This window comes from Mytilus edulis, chromosome 3, assembly GCF_963676685.1.
Source record: "Mytilus edulis chromosome 3, xbMytEdul2.2, whole genome shotgun sequence".
NCBI lineage: Eukaryota > Metazoa > Mollusca > Bivalvia > Mytilida > Mytilidae > Mytilus > Mytilus edulis.
The window spans coordinates 36,419,375-36,438,025 of NC_092346.1; the positions used below are offsets into that span (position 1 = coordinate 36,419,375).

Genomic DNA, 18,651 nt, shown 5'->3' on the forward strand with positions numbered 1-18,651 from the left:
TAGTCTCAATTTTTTTCGTTAAATCTAAATTCTATAATTTTCTACAAGATTATTGTTAACCGTTGTTACAAATTTTGTTCACAAGATCTGAAAAGTTGCTACATGTAAGTGACGGAAGTTAATGCACCCGAAAACTTAAACCTGGAAATGTTGTGTAATGAAAACATGATATCACACATATTCCTTAAACATGCTTGAAGAAATTCGTACGGTAAAATTTCCGTAAAACCATTTTTTTTGGCTTTATATAGTTTATAAATTTACTGTTACAAAATGATAGAAATTATTATAAATTAAGGAATGTATCTCCCTCATGCAAAGCTCTGATTCCTTTCACGGATTTGGCTATACTTTTTGGACCTTATGGATTATAGCTCTTCATCTTTTATATAAGCTTTGGATTTCAAATATTTTGGCCACGAGCATCACTGAAGAGACATGTATATTGTCGAAATACGCATCTGGTGCAAGAAAATTGGTACCGTTAATTTTATTATAACAAAAAATCACTGGTATTCTGAAATGTTTATTTTTTACTACAATTCAGAACATACAGGCTATACTTGAATATGAAAATGTAAAATTTAAACATTAATGATAAAAATTGAGAATGAGTTTGTTAAGATGTTTTACATACAAATAATTTTCCCTCAGTTTTAGTTTGTTACCCCGATTTTGTTTTTTGTCCATGGATTTATGAGTTTGAACAGCGGTATACTACTGTTGCCTTTATTTATTAAACTTTTTTATTTTAGTAGTGAAACTAGTACTCTATCATTATGTTTTAGAATTTTAAGTCAAATGGTGCACACACATTCATATACTGATCGCATGGATGGTTGTTTACTTTTCTTGCAGCACTATTCTGTTATTTCTAGACAATCAGTTTTTATTAGTGAAGGAGCTGAAGTGCCCGGAGGCAACTTCCAAAAATTGTCAATCCTAGTCAATAACGATTGCGGTCAAGCACACCTCGTGCAGTAGTTCGACTACTTAGACCACTCGGCCATTCGCCACCGAGGCCTCCTTCACACTTTATCACACATATTACGACCATATATCAAAAACAGCATTAGTGAGGCAAGTAAAGCAGATAGTTGCTACCATCAAATCCAAATTGACGTCAGCAATTATTCAACTGCAGAACTGTTATTCCGTTTGTAATGCATTACAAAAAAGAGATTATGAACGTTAGAATTTGATTTTTTTAGATGAAATAAAATTCACCAAAACTTATTGAACGGTATTTAACACATAAACGTCATGACTTAAATGAGAGTTTTCGTGAAAATGACCGTGACAAAATGAGAGTTTTCGTGAAAAAGACTGTCACAGTCATTTTCACAAAAACTCTCAAACTGGGGGTTAAAATGTAATTTAACGATCCGAATCTGTATTTTCAATTTTCAAAATGGCGTTTTTATTTCGATTATATTTTAGTAATTAAATAATTGTCGATCTAAACAATTCAAAAATGCTGCTGACTCTTTAGTTACGAAATGTCAACGAAAAGAAAATCAATATAAACCCTTCAGTTGGAAATCAGCCAAAGTATAATAACTGGGGTAAAATTAAACGGTAGGTAATTAGAAAAAGAGGCAAGTATCACTCCTTTACCTTGTCATTCTTTGTGCTTATATTTGCATTTGCATTCACCAATGCAACGATTACTTCGCAATCACCATTGAATGCTGCACAATGAAGAGGTGTCCAACTCTGAAAAAAAATGAATTGATATTGAATACTTAACATAACCATGCCAGAAAAACATTCTAAGACTTATTTAATTAAAGGCCTCTTCTTTTCTAATTGTTTGAGACATTTTTCAGTTGAAGTAACGATAAAGAACCACAATGATTGCAACATGAAATGCAGCAAATATGGTATCATTAGACTAATTGATAAAACGTAAATTAATGGATCCAACGTTTAATGTACTAGATGAGTGTGTTAACAATTAATGTCTTAAATGATGCTTGAAGCTACACTATTTGAATATCCCAAATATTATACAAACATTAAAGAGGAAATAAACCCGCAGGTAGAGCCAACTCACATTCCTAACTTTATTCATGCTATTCCCTCAGTTTTTGTTTTTACCTAAATTTGTATCTTCTCACTGCATTTGTGAGATTTTAAAATAGGTAAACTACTGGTGTCTTTAATTCCATCGAATTGATATATCCTGTTTTATATATGTAATGTTCATCTGCTTTGATTTCTGACACACAAAGGGCTTTGAACAATTCCTACTTTTTCGATTATTGGGCTCCGTCCTTTCTGATATTTGGTACTGTTTATTATATTCATAATATACAAGGAGTATAAATACGATCAAATTTGATACATGATTAACTTACATCGTAACAATAATTTACTGAGGCACCTCTTTGAAGTAATTCATTTACTTTTGTGAGATCTCTCTCAAATGCAGCCCAGTGAAGTTTCTACAATAAAATAATATTCATCATTCGTAGTTATTTGTAGTGTTGTCCATTTGATATGAACTACAATAATGTTTGCTTTTTAAAAAGAATATTATGGTACCATGAGTCATTGGAATGCATTAACTATGGTTATAATATTTCACAAAAGTTTACCATAAAATGAAGAAAACATACACAGAAAGCGTCACGCTCACTAAACGTCACCAATCCGTCAAACTATTTCAATGTATTTGAGTAAGATTCCAAACAGTTAAAAGACCATCAGACTGACTGGCGGATTGACTAACGTGTAGGTAAAAAAAAATATGCATATGTTTCTCAGAGCGTTGGTCTTATTATTAATAAGGCAACAGTAGTATACCGCTGTTCGAAGTTCATAATTGATAGAGAGTAAAAAACAAATCCGGGTTACAAGCTAAAACTGAGGGAAACGCATCAAATATAAGAGAGCTACGATACAACAGAAACACAACATTAAAATGTAACACACAGAAACATACTACAATATAACAATGGTCATTTCCCTGACTTAGTACAGAGCATTTTAAGATAAAATGGTATGTTGAACTTGGTGTTGTGGCATGCCAAATCTCCCGCTTTAATGGCAATGCGACTACTTCTAATTGTGCTCATAATTCTTTCTCTGTTATGATAAATAAAGGCAATAGTAGTATACCGCTGTTCAAAGTCAATCAATTAAGGTGGCTCACCCCAATAAGGACCCCCGGTAGAATTTTTTTATTTTCACATATTTTGTAGATCTTTTTATGCTGAATCCAAAAATGCAAAGAAAAAAGGGGGTCACCAGGCTCGTTTTCCCCTCAAATTAAAGCAAAATGTGCGATTTTGAACCTTTTTCCAACCATGTCCACCCTTTCAACAATAAAGGTTACATCAAATTCAAAGACATTTCAAACCAAGTCAGTATGATTTTTATGTGAAAAAACATTATAATTTAAAATTTAAACGTTAACCTTGGTTGTTTTTGACTTAAAAATACTTTTATTTTCAGATTTATGTCTATATTTTGCATTTTCTAATTTCAGTTTAAGGCAAAAAATATTGGTATAATCGATTTTTCGCAAAATTTCCGCGGTAGATTTTTTTTAAAAACGGATATGTCAAAGCTATGAACTTTTCAAGCATTTTAAGGTAAAATAAAAAGGGGGTCACCAGGCTTTTAAAAAAGTTACGAGCTTTTGTTTAACCCCTATACCCCATGAGGTCTGATTTTAATTCACTCAATAAATTACTTAATTGTTAATTCTTTATTGATGGTTTTAATGAAATAAAGTGTGTAACTAGATCAATAAACGATAGCTGAATATAAATGTGGTTATCGTATTACTGTTTGTTATCATAAAGCGAAATTTTGATTATTTTGGTGAAATACGGTAATTTTGCTTGGCGCGAGTTGCTTCCCTCTAATTTGGCGCTATTATCGGACAACAGGAATTTCAAGGTCGCCATTGCCGAGCAGCATACTAAATTGATGAATACAACCATGTACATGCATAACATACATTGTGTCGAATATAAAACGATGAAGGTATGGTTATTGCACAAGAAAACATAGATTTCGATATATTAGGCAGCCAAATGTTATCAGAATCACGAAAAATACAAAATGGGGGGTTGTCTCAAAATACTCGCTACTGTTGAAAATCACTTCGGCTGAAACCTTGCACGCTAAATTTATGTTCCATGTTAAATCGTTATGGCTGGTATTTTATTTATGTATTTATTTTACCCTTAACTGACAAGTTGTCAAAATGTCTAGCCAGTTTTGAAATATATCCTGTGCAAACAGCCGAAGAGGAGGGATGCCATCATGGACATCAGTAGCATCACACACAACTATCCTTTTTGCGCTACCGTAATTGTCAAATTAGTCTTGTGTAATTATTCATCATTTGTACTATGTAATTTAGTAGCCAACTAGGTTAAGGTCAGATGTACGTGGGGCCCTATAACTTCGCTCGGACAGTTTCCACTCCATAACCCCAACTATTTCCCTTCCCTTTTATACCCTAAAATTTTCTCCCCTTACTTCAATACATGTACTTGTACTTCCATCTCCTTGCTCCAAGACAAAATAAAAAATACAAAATATATTTCCAAGAGAATATAGGACAGAAAGTCACAGGACAAAAAGTCACAGACAAAAAGTCACGGACAAAAAGTCACAGGACAAAAAGTCACAATTCATTTTTTCTGATTATTTTCTTTAAAGAAAAACAGCTTATTTCTACAAAAATATTTTTGTATTTTTCTTGAACTATTGTATATATACCAACTTTGTAAACAAAATTTATCAAAAATATATGAATAGATAATCAAATAATTGTTAAAAAAACAAAATGTCAAAGTGACATATTTCCTAAACTTTAATTTGAATATATGTATTAAAAAGAAAATATTTCAAGATATTTCTCTTATATATTCAAACAATTGTCAACAAATTATTTGTGACTTTTTGTCCTACCAAATTTGTGACTTTATGTCCTGTGACTTTTTGTCCTGTGACTTTCTGTCCGTCACCTTCCAAGATACCCCCTTTACACTGATCCCTCATTCCAATATCCACTTACCCCTGTCCACCCCTCAATGGGTTTGATTGACCTGTTTGTTTTCTAAAGAATATATATATATATATCAAGGATTTGTACTATACAAATCCTTGTATATATATATATTTAATAATATAGTTGGCCTACTTTCTAAATAATAACCCCTACAGTACAAGGCAGTATACATCTTATTAATGGATTGGTCTTGATCAATCACATGAATTAAGTCAATATGTTTACAATTACCCCCCCCCTAAATTCTGTTTGGTATACAAAAAAAAACCATTAGGTCTAGTATGGTAGTATCAGGGTTAAACATGTACAGAGTGTGGCCGTAAGTACTGTATTTGTCACTCAAGATTTTTCACTATATACAATATTCTGGAATATTGTATAAAAACTATATTTTTTTTAATATATTTTGGGGTCATTTTTGTTTTGATTTTTAAATAGAAGCAGAATTGTCACAGGTTTATTTAATTAACTTTTTTGTGTATCATTTTCATTTTTTTCACAAGATAATTCAACTCAAATATTATTTTCTGTTCAGAAATTTGCTTTATATTCTACCAAATTAAATTAATAAAAAAATATTGTATGTGTTCTCATCTGACAAGAGACACAAAAACACTAAAAGACAAAACTATTACCAAATAAACAGAATTAAAGGCAACCAAACAGCAAGAAGTCTTTCATTTCTTTATTCAACCTATAAAAACAAATCACTATTTACACTTGTTGTGCATGTAATTATAATTTGCTTGCTCATTATTGATTGCCACAAATTCTTCATTTTTTAAACCATAGCAGCAGGGACATAAGCCATTAGGCATTAAGTTTTACCCTTGCATTGTCAGCCTTAACAAACTTACATGTACATGGAGGTCCAAAATTTGGCTTCCATTCTCTAACTTCAGTTTGTCTCAACCAATGTTATGAAACTAATACACAATTAATGCATATATGCTTATCACATACAATTGGAATTGTAGTGGTGTCACTTTTACTATTCTAGAGTTATGCCCCTTTACAAATTGAAAAATGGCTGAATTGTTGTTTCCTTTTTCTAACACAAGTTTGCTTCATCAAAATGTTCTGAAACTTATACACAATGCTTACTACAACAAAAATCAGATCAAGTATAAATTTGGGTGGTGTGACTATTTTTGTTCTGTATATGCAAGCGGTTGCTCATCTGTGTCCCATGAACACATTCCCCATTATTAAAATTATGAACTAGTCTACTCTGATATTTAATTTCAGGCTGCTAGTATATTTGTACATGTACATTGTACATGCAAATGGAAGGAGTGATCTTGGAATGTTCAACTTTACTTAGAAACTATTGGAAAAGTACTAACAGAATTTCATGAGAAGCCAGTATCATCTAGTCTTGCAATTGGGAACTATGTGTAAAGTGCTGCCACAATCCACTTCAGGAGCTAAGATCAACAATAATTTGGAACTACATGTATATTCTTTAGTGCTGTCAAAATCCTTAAAAAATCCAATCAGAAGGACCTTCTTCACCTACATGTTTGAATGATGAATATATACATGTATATATTGAGTCTTATTATATAAAGAAACGCTGAAGAAGTATAAAAAAAAGGAAAATGTAGAGTTGATCAGCTAATGTTTGTACAATACATGTACATGATTTATAAATGGCAACAATACTTACATGTATACTAGTACATTGAAATTTAAAACAATGTTAATAAATGTTTTATAAATTTGATCTCATAGACATTTAAGGAATAAAACCAATAATTAATGTATCCAAAATTTGATTTTATTTTAGCTGGGTTTTTTTACGCCCTTTAAGTTTACAGGACTTATTATGGTATACCGTTGACTGTCTGTCATTAACATGTCAGACATATACTTAAAAATAATTATTACTAAAATAATGAGTGAAAAGTACATGTTGTAGATAAACTATTTGCATGTAATAATTTACAAATATAAGGAGTACTGTCTGTCTGGCAATTGTCATTGACCACATAATACATTTTTATGGTTCATTGGTCAAATGTAAGTCCTCTTTTAATATGCTATATTGTGTAATCAATAGGTCATCTTCATGTTTATTTGGTGTATGGAATGATTATTAAATGTATTATAATAAATTGCAATATTAAATATATTAAATAAGAGGATGTGATATGATTGTAAATGAGACACTCCACAAGAGACCAAATAACACATAAATAACTAGGTCACCATACTGACTTCAACTATGAGTAAAACCTATTCTGCATAGTTGGTATAAAAGGCCTCGATATGACAAATGAACAATTTAAATTCAATTCAGAAAACTAACGGTGTGATTAATGTACAAGATAATGAATGAAAAACAAATATGTATGTCTTCAATTGCTGGGTTTATCTAAACTTAACCTCATTTTCATGGATTTGTCTGTTTCTGGAATACTAAATATGTTTCAAAATATTTGGTCGATTGAATGATTGTAACAGAGCCAGACATAGGGGGAGGGCTCATTGGTTGATTATATTGGGAATAACTGGAACCAGTTCCTCTTTGGCAGTCAGTGCCACCTGCCCCCTCCTTTTTCATGAAAATTTCTTCTTCTGCCACAGTGTATATAAGGCTGGTTTGGATTGATTTATCTGACTTATGCCTCATTTTCATGATTATTTATATTAATTAATTTTTTCTGATATTTGTAGTAAAACTTTAATCTTTTGGAATATCAACATAAAATCATTCAAGGGTGGTGATTAGAAAAGCAGGCGAGGCATTTCAGCTTGTGCACTCAGCTTTCACTTGCACTTCAGCTTGTATTAACACAAAATATGTGCTGAAAGGTTTCACGGCCATACATGCAGATTTATCTAGGAATATGTATGTAACATGTTTATAACTATGTGATCTAGACTATCCTGTCAGATATATACTTCTTGTTATACATTTTTTTTGGCGTCGTATAATGCTGTCATGTCGTCTGTGTCGTCGTCCGAAGATGCATTTAGTTTCCCCGACAATAACTTTAGTTTTAGTGAATTGATCTCTATAAATATTTACCAGAAGGTTCAATACCACTAAAGGAAGGTTGGGATTGTTGTTGGGGGTAATATTGGCCCCAATAGTTTAGGAATTAGGGCCCAAAATAAGGATTTTTGTAGTTTCCAAGCAATAATCTGTGTTTTAGTGTATGAATCTCTCAGAAATTATGCCACAAGTTTCCATACCATGAAGGGATAGTTAGTATTGATTTTGGGAGTTATGGCTCAAACTACTTAGGAATTGGGGGCAAAAAAGGGGGGAAACTAGGTTTTGGTCAATGGACAAACAAGACAACTTAAAAGTGTAATGGAGGTAATCCAACAAAATATTTTACATACAAAATTGGGTATGTTCAGATTTAGCTCCCTTACACTACTTGTCAATTGTGTATAAAGAAATATCAGATTTTGGACTATTTGCCAAAAAAAGGAAAAAAGGGGGTGGGGGTATTGCACAAAAGCCAAAAAATATCAATTCACATCATATTACTAGTTCTAAGTTCTTCTACTACAGTTATTTTGTGTTAGAAACCTAATATGTGTCAAATATTTAATAACAATCCTAATTCAGACCTGTATCAAGCATGAACATTGTGTCCATTTTTGCCCCAACTGTTCAGTGTTGGACTTCTGCGGTCGTATCCAGCTGCGCTCAACGAAGCAATTCATTTTTAATGGAACAAGTCCTTATAGTTGACAGCATTATATTTTTAAGAAAACTTATTTCCATACTTTTTTTCACAGCTATCCTGGTAAAAATCAATATCGTTGTCATCCAATCAAAACTGTTTACTTGTTTTCAAATTTGGTACGTCAAGTTGGTCTTGCAGATACATGTATATTACAACTGCGATGATCAGGTCCCTCAAATAAAACTTTTCACCATGAAATAAACTTCTTTGGCAAAATTTACCACAGCAAAGTTTATTTACTAAGGTTGGATAGATATGTGAAATATAAAAGATAGGAAAATGGGTAATCATTGTGTATGAGGCAACTCTCCAGCAGAGACCAATTTACATATAGAAGATAACAACTATATGTCACCGTACGGACTTCAACAATGACCAAAAACCAATACCGCGTAGTCAAACAAATAAAAGGCCTAGACATTACGTTCTTTTGTATATATTGCTCATAACAAAAATTTAATTCGTTCATGCCGAATATTTACTGGCAAATATTTCAAGGATAATACGGATGAGAACATATAGATAAATCTCATATTATGAAAGTTATGCAAAGAAGGAGGAGCTAGATATATGGACTGCCATAAGAAGATGAATGGACAATGTATGCTTGGTGCATGTATGGGCAAAATTCCCCCTTTTTACCCTACGCGGCTTCGTATGTATATACCCAGCTGTAAGTAGATGTGGTATGATTACCAATGAAACAACTATCTACCAAAGTTCAAATTTAAAATTCAATATTATAAATAAATAAAAAAATATCTCCCTTTTATCATGACACACAGATCGATAATTAGTTACCGGTATACATTTCTTTGCAACAGTTAGATCAAATCAGTGTTCACATAGAAAATTGACATTCACATGTTTTGCCGCAATGGCATTACTCCACTATAATTTTGTTTTAATCAAGAACTATCCTTATTAGCTTCCCTTTGAAAAACGCATGTCAAAAAGTAGGTCAGAAGTTGTTTTTATTTATAAAGTTGTTAGTAGTGTTTGGGACTGCCCGGTACGTTCGTCTGCAGGTGTGTGACCTATAGGTAGAATCCCCGACATGATGAAACCAAACATTTTGCGGTTCTCCGCAAAGCATGCGGTATTGAGGTATTATATCATATACCGATATATAAGGTCGGAATACTGGGTCCGGTTACTATTGATCAATTTTCATCTACATGAAAAGGCAAAAAACATCAAATTATTGAACTGTCGTTTTATTTCTGCGTAAAACAAATAATCAATTTAGTGAAATAAGTTGCTGGATCCATTGGTCTATTATAATAACCCTTTCTCTGATTCAATTATACTAGTTTTTATGCTGATGTTTCCTCTTTTAAATGTGAAATCGGTTGACATATTGATAGATACAATAGAAAATTGCAAATTAATAAAATAACAATTAGCAAAATAAGTAATAGGAAAATATTATAAAAATAGAAACATTGGCCCCGAGGTCTTAGATTATAGGGCTAGTGTTCCGGGAATCCTAAAATTGTGATACGAGAAAATTTGTTAAATGATTTTCGTGCTCATTATTTGATAAAGTAAGCAAATCTTTATATGACAATGTTACGTCTGTATGTCAAGTATTAAAAGTCTTTTATTTGATTTGTTAGAAAATTGGCATGTTCAAATTTGTTTAAAGTAAATAAAAATACTTAACTATAAAAATTATCAAAAATTTGCAGTGGAAAAATATTTCACATACTCGGGAATACAATCCTAACAAGACTTGGAAATAAAGATATTTCAAATAAAAAAGAGATTTATGACAGACAGTAACAAAATATTATAAAATGCCAAACGGATAGTTTGAAAATGAACCCGACCCGGTTCCTTTAAAGCATACTATACGGGTTTTATTCGTTTTTTAAACTGTACGAGATGACATGCAGTTGTTTACATCGCTATCATTTGTTTTCTGTTAATCATTACGTCATTGGCAAAATATTTTCAAATATAAATCTTATAGACATCATTTAATTCAACCGGTATTTGGGTGAATTCAAAATATAGTGCGAACAGACCCAAGGGGCGATCGAACGTGTATGATGAGAATATGTTTTTGGAAGGGAATACCGTCGACGTCGTACATATCAGTATCTATTTATTCTTTTTTTTTAATGTTATATCATGTGTATTTCTGTCCTTTTTAATTTTTATGCGAAAAATGAAGAAAGCACTCTGAATTTCCGACTGTACATATTTCCTGTTTTGAAGAACGTTTTGCATCACTTGTTCATACACTAATACGGCTAAGGTAATCTATGCCTGGGATAAGAATATCCTTAGTTTTTCGAAAAATGTAATGTTTTGAAAACAGGAAATTTATAAAATGACCACATTATCAATATTCATGTCAACACCGAAGTGTTGACTACTGGGCTGGTGATACCATCGGGGACGAAATGTCCACCAGCAGTGGCATCGACCCATCGGTTTTAATAGTTATTAAATATTATAATAACCAGATACAAGATTTAAAACAAAAAAATATGAAAAGTAAAAAAAATGACTAGTTATTTTTTTCTGTCCTCTCGAATAAACAATAACCAACATTTAAGGTGGCTCGGCCCTTTAACAGTGCACATATTTTAACGCATGTTTCTTACGACGAGTGCCTTGGAAACGGTCGCTTTTGGGGGTCTTCTCAAAAATAGTTTTGGCGACCTTGGAACGCGGGCGTGTATGAACAAGTGATGCAAAACGTCCTTTTTAATTTTTATGCGAAAAATGAAGAAAGCACTCTGAATTTCCGACTGTACATATTTCCTGTTTTGAAGAACGTTTTGCATCACTTGTTCATACACGCCCGCGTTCCAAGGTCGCCAAAACTATTTTTGAGAAGACCCCCAAAAGCGACCGTTTCCAAGGCACTCGTCGTAAGAAACATGCGTTAAAATATGTGCACTGTTAAAGGGCCGAGCCACCTTAAATGTTGGTTATTGTTTATTCGAGAGGACAGAAAAAAATAACTAGTTATTTTTTTTACTTTTCATATTTTTTTGTTTTAAATCTTGTATCTGGTTATTATAATATTTAATAACTATTAAAACCGATGGGTCGATGCCACTGCTGGTGGACATTTCGTCCCCGATGGTATCACCAGCCCAGTAGTCAACACTTCGGTGTTGACATGAATATTGATAATGTGGTCATTTTATAAATTTCCTGTTTTCAAAACATTACATTTTTCGAAAAACTAAGGATATTCTTATCCCAGGCATAGATTACCTTAGCCGTATTAGGCACAACTTTTTTGGGAATTTTGGATCCTCAATGCTCTTCAACTTTGTACTTGTTTGGCTTTATAAATATTTTGATATGAGCGTCACTGATGAGTCGTATGTAGACGAAACGCGCGTCTGGCGTACTAATTTATAATCCTACTACCTTTGATAACTTTTATTAAATATAGTTCCTAATTACCAAACATATGAATATGTATATATATAGATATAACAAAGATTTTCTGTAAGGATAAGTAATTCTGTAAAAGTGTTTGTCGTTTTTTGCTGTTTGGGATTTTAGTATATTTTTTTTATTATCATGATTAAGAAGTCCGTACTTTTTTGAAACATTGTCAGAAGAACGAGATTAACATGATTAACGAATTGTGGTAAACAAATGATAAAAAGACAGGCGCTCAACGAGCTATACGATTAAAGGTGAATATGGTTTTAACAGGTTTTGTAAAACAAGGTGTATATGGAGGTAGGCACTTAAAGTTAACCATCGAGGGACGTTAACTACCGAGGGTAGTAATGAATATTCATCTTTACCGGATGATTGACAGCGATGTAAATAAAAACATGAGAGTGATTACCGTGTGTCAACGTCATATCAAATTAATTCAATTTAATTGTTAGAAATACTGTTTTCTGCTGAAAATTAAAAAATAAATAAAATGGAATGGAATGGAATGGAATGGAATTGAGCTATGTACAATACAGTAAATATTAGCAATTAGAATTAGACGGTAGACAAGCATATTTTGCCTATTGATTCTTTTTTGTATGCCTATTTGGTTATATTATAATGCACTAATTGTTTTGATACTGTTTAATGTTTAAATAAGACCCATATGTGAACCATTTATGCACTTTTAATATAAAGATCAGATTCACACAGGATCATACAGTTCGAGCTAACTATTTTATGTACGAGAGCTATTACTAATGTAACGGTGATGCTGAGATAATCTCCCTTTGCTAGAATATGGGATGACGCAAAATGAACTATATCACTGTGCAAGAACGGAATAGCAAAGTGAATATATAAATCAAACTGTATTGGGATGATTTGGTAAACGTTTATCCAACTTACTGGATATTTTATGAAAGATTTTGCCATTTGTATAGAGGAATTATACCTTTTCAAATAAACTTGGGAGAATAATACACTAATTATAGAATTTTTGGCAACTTAAACGAACTAATCTTGTCAAATATACATCAAATTCATAGTCTTTGAATGTAAATTGTTAAATATTTAATGCGATGAGTGTCATTATAGCCTGAAATGAGATTTTGATTACAACGATTAAGAAAAAATCCTGATTAATTCAAACGCAATACTTCAAAATGCGAGTCTTAATTATTGTCGCAATAATAAAAACCTCGCATTAATTTCTGAATTTACAGACATCTGTACCGTCAGCGTATCGTGATCTGTTAAAGGTTTTTTTTAATAGTTAATTCCGGTGTCACTTTGTCTCTTTTAGAGAGTTGTCTCATTGGCAATCATGCTATATCTTCTTTTTTTAAATAATAAAACAAAAACCTGAACGACTTTACATTATAAATTAAAATGCATCCTAGTCGTGATGGAGACAGAGTCAAATAAACAAATGGACTAGATGAAACTGAACGAAAAAAAGAAAGAAAACACCAATTTGATCTGATAGGGGTGAATTCTATTCTTTATTAATTCAAACTCGAGTTTGGTTTGGAACCGTATTTATTGCGATTATTACCCAAGGACAGATATTATATATCTAAACTTCGATGCTCGAATTTGAAGTTACCTATTGAGACGGGTAGATGGGCGGGGATCGCGAGGGAAAATAGAATATGTACATTATGTAATGAGGGAATAGGGGATGAGTTTCATATATTGTTTACCTGTAAAAATGCTAATGTTTCTGCTCTTAGATCAAAGTTTGTACCAAATTACTATGTAATGAATCCAAGCAAGAAGAAATTCACTGGCTTGTTGTCTATATGTAACGTACAAGTTCAAAGGAAATTATCAATTTTCGTCAAGAAAATCATAAAATACTTAATCTAATTATACCAATTGTCTTTTAAAATATACTATGTATTTGTGTTTCGTTTGTCCTGTCTCGCTATGTATTATCTTAATATGGTTTTTACATTATTGTCCTCTTGTACACAAGTATGTGTCTGAGGTTATGAATAAAATCTTGAAATCTTGATACGAGAAAAGATTATATTTGCTTCGGCTTTTTCCATTTGCACCAATCTGCACTTAATTAGCGCCTATTTTTTTTTATTTCTTTGCGCCAAATTTATTTTCTTCATTTGCACAAATTAACAGGTAAACACAAGTCATGAGGCATATAAGATGTATAGAATTTATTTATATAATAACAAAAATATTCCTTCTGGCCTTTTGCCACCTGCCACTTGCTCACACGTGACGAGGAGGAGGAGGGGGATTGAAAGCAGGATAAGTTTATTGCAAGTGTACATCACACTTGAAGTAGCACTTTATAAAATAAGATTGTAACAGTTTGACATAAAAAAAAGCACATTTGCATATGCACAAATCTTTTTTAACTGAGTATTGTCATGCAACACTTCTGTTGAACTGCAACCTTGTGATATCTTCCCTACAATAAAGCATCCCCTTTTTTATCAAAATTTTTATAAGTTAAAGCCTGTTTTTTTCTTTATGGCATCGGTTCCATATATGAAAGTAAATGTTCGGGTACCAGAAGTGTGATTAAATGATGATACCCATGAGCTCAACATGTGTCTATACACACATGTATCTATATTGTAGCTTGTGTTCATTGAATTGCTGCGTTTGGTTAAACAAGTTTAATTTTATCATCTAAATTTATCCGACCTAACCTTTCGAATCAATTTGGCGCAAATTAAAAAATGTCAATGTGCGCAAATGAAAAAAAATATGCTTTTTCAAAATTGGCGTAATTGTCATACGTACATTCACCGATCACATATTACTGGTTAGATTAAAAAATAATATATTATTTAGATTAAGAAGTACTTTAAGAAATTGATTGATTGTTGTTTGCCATCAGTACAGCCGCAAATATTTCAGACAAGTTCAGGGAGAAAACTAAATAATGAATACAATAGGGAATGTTACTGGTCAAATAAATGTCATCAGTCATTCAGAGTGAAGTATAGATACGAAACTTTGGACTGTCGATTGAAAATAGTTTGTTTTGAAAACAACCGCCGGTAGGTATAGACAAATACGGTTGAAAGACGGTATATAGGAGCACTAAATTCTATGTTAACCACCGACAGTAGGTATAAAGAAATACTATTGAAAGACGGTATATAAAGGAGCACTATATTTTACGTTAACCACCGACGGTAGGTATAAAGAAATACTGTTAATAGACGGTATATAGGAGCACTATATGTAAATTCAGATACTTTTGACAGACGGTATATATGAGCACTATATACGGACCATATAATACGTTATATTGACCATCGACGGTAGGTATAAATGAACACTGTTGATAGACGGTTTATAAGAGCACTTTATTGTATGTTAACAACCGACAGTATGTATAGACACATAATTTTAATAGACAACAATATATTTTACGTTAACCACCGACGGTAGGTATAGACAAATACTTTTGATATACGGTATATAGGAGAACTGTATTGCTTGTTAACCACCGATGGTAGGTATAAACAGGTACTGTTGATATACGGTATATAGGAGTACTATATGTCATGTTAACCACCGACGGTAGGTATAGACTAAATACTGTTGATAGACAGTATATAGGAGGACTATATTGCATGTTAACCACCGACGATAGGTATAGACAAATACTGTTGATATACGGTATATAGGTGCACTGTATGGCATGTTAACCACCTATGGTAGGTTTAGAAAAATACTGATAATAGACGGTATATAGGTGCACTGTATTATATGTTAACCACCGACGGTAGGTAGAGAAAAATAGTATTGATAGACGGTATATAGGAGTACTATATTGCATATTAACCACCTATGGTAGGTTTAGAAAAATACTGATAATAGACGGTATATAGGTGCACTGTATTATATGTTAACCACCGACGGTAGGTAGAGAAAAATAGTATTGATAGACGGTATATAGGAGTACTGTAATGCTTGTGAACCACCGATGATAGGTATAGACAGGTACTGTTGATATACGGTATATAGTAGTACTGTATGGCATGTTAACCACCGACGGTAGGTACAGACAAATACTGTTGATAGACGATATATAGGAGTACTGTATGGCATGTTAACCACCAACGGTAGGTATAGACAAATACTGTTGATAGACAGTATATAGGAGGACTATATTGCATGTTAACCACCGACGGTAGGTATAGACAAATACTGTTGATAGACGGTATATAGGAGCACTATATTGTATGTTAACTACCAACAGTAGGTATAGACTAAAACTCTTGATAGACGGTATATAGGAGCACTATATTGTATGTTAACCACCGACGGTAGGTATAGACAAATACTGTTGATAGACGGTATATACACATGTAGGAGCACTATATTGTATGTTAACTACCGACAGTAGGTATAGACAAATACTGTTGATAGACGGTATATAGGAGCACTATATTGTATGTTAACTACCAACAGTAGGTAAAGACTAAAACTCTAGATAGACGGTATATGTAATAGCACTATATCGTATGTTAATCACCGACGGTAGGTATAGACAAATACTGGTGATAGACGGTATATAGAAGCACTATATTGTATGTTAACTACCGACAGTAGGTATAGACAAATACTGGTGATAGACGGTATATAGGAGCACTATATTGTATGTTAACCACCGACGGTAGGTATAGACAAATACTGCTGATAGACGGTATATAGGAGCACTATATTGTATGTTAACCACCGACGGTAGGTATAGACAAATACTGTTGATAGACAGAATAAAGGTGCACTATATTGTATGTTACTTTCCGACAGTAGGTATAGACAAATACTGTCGATAGACGGTATATAGGAACAAAATATTGTATGTTAACTACCGACACTATGTATAGACAAATACTGGTGATAGACTGTATATAGGAGCACTATATTGTATGTTAACTACCGACAGTAGGTATAGACTAAAACTCTTGATAGACGGTATATAGGAGCACTATATTGTATGTTAACCACCGACGGTAGGTATAGACAAATACTGTTGATAGACTGTATATAGGAGCACTATATTGTATGTTAACTACCGACAGTAGGTATAGACAAATACTGTTGATAGACGGTATATAGGAGCACTATATTGTATGTTAACTACCGACAGTAGGTATAGACTAATACTGTTGATAGACGGTTTATAGGAGCACTATATTGTATGTTAACCACCGACAGTAGGTATAACAAATACTGTTGATAGACGGTATATAGGAGCACTATATTGTATGTTGACTACCGACAGTAGGTATAGACTAATACTGTTGATAGACGGTATATAGGAGCACTATATTGTATGTTAACTACCGACAGTAGGTATAGACAAATACTGTTGATAGACTGTATATAGGAGCACTATATTGTATGTTAACTACCGACAGTAGGTATAGACAAATACTGTTGATAGACTGTATATAGGAGCACTATATTGTATGTTAACTACCGACGGTAGGTATAGACAAATACTGGTGATAGACGGTATATAGGAGCACTATATTGTACGTTAACTACCGACAGTAGGTATAGACAAATACTGTTGGTAGACGGAATATAGGAGCACTATATCGCATGTTAACTACCGACGGTAGGTTTAGAAAAAAAATAATAATAGACGGTATATAGGAGCATTTTATTGCATGTTAATCACCGACGGTAGGTATAGATAAATTATGTTGATAGACGGTATATAGGAGCACTATATTGCATGTTAATCACCGACGGTAGGTATAGACAACTGTCAAAAGACTGTGTAATGGAGCACTGTATTGTATGTTAACCACCGACGGTAGGTAAAGACAAATACTGTTGATATACGGTGTATAGGAGCACTATACTGTATGTTAACTACCGACAGTAGGTATAGACAAATACTGTTGATAGACGGTATATAGGAGCTCTATATTGTATGTTAACTATCGACAGAAGGTATAGACAAATACTGTTGATAGACGGTATATAGCTATATATAGGAGCACTATATTGTATGTGAACCACTGACGGTAGGTATAGACAAATACTGTTGATAAACGGTAAATAGGAGTACTGTATTGCATGTTAACCACCGACGGTAGGTATAGATAAATACTGTTGGTAGACGATATATAGGAGCACTGTATTGTTATTGGTTGCTATCTTTGATATTAATTTTACGTTTATCGTTTCAGCATTAATCGGGCTGTTAGTTTTCGTTTTTCGTCACATCTAGTCAGGAATGGGTTTTAATAGCATTTTACATGAATACATATGTGTAACTCATGGCTGATTCACATTCGTTTGTCTTTGGTGGATAAGTTTCCCATTGGCAATATTACCACATATCTTCTGAATTTTCATTGCATCATCTAAACATGTAAAATTCGTATATAGAAAATATATACGTATAGATAATACATATATAATATAAAAAAGTAGATGTTGTATGATTGTCAATGAGACAACAGTAGTGTTTGTGGGACAGAATGA

General features: G+C 32.7%; 2 protein-coding genes across 3 annotated transcripts in view; both read right to left on the reverse strand.

Moving 5' to 3' along the window:
* The window catches only part of LOC139518155 (putative ankyrin repeat protein RF_0381), a 60,877-nt gene extending 55,855 nt beyond the window's left edge, over window positions 1-5,022 (reverse strand). The window contains exons 1-3 of the mRNA XM_071309847.1: window positions 4,933-5,022; window positions 2,361-2,447; window positions 1,618-1,716 (exon numbers count right to left, since the gene is read on the reverse strand). Of these exons, the coding sequence (XP_071165948.1) occupies window positions 1,618-1,716; window positions 2,361-2,447; window positions 4,933-5,022 (276 nt within the window). The remainder of the gene's footprint in view (window positions 1-1,617; window positions 1,717-2,360; window positions 2,448-4,932) is intronic.
* LOC139516381 (uncharacterized) overlaps window positions 1-18,651 on the reverse strand; it is a 341,046-nt gene that overhangs the window by 127,664 nt on the left and 194,731 nt on the right. The window lies entirely within an intron of this gene.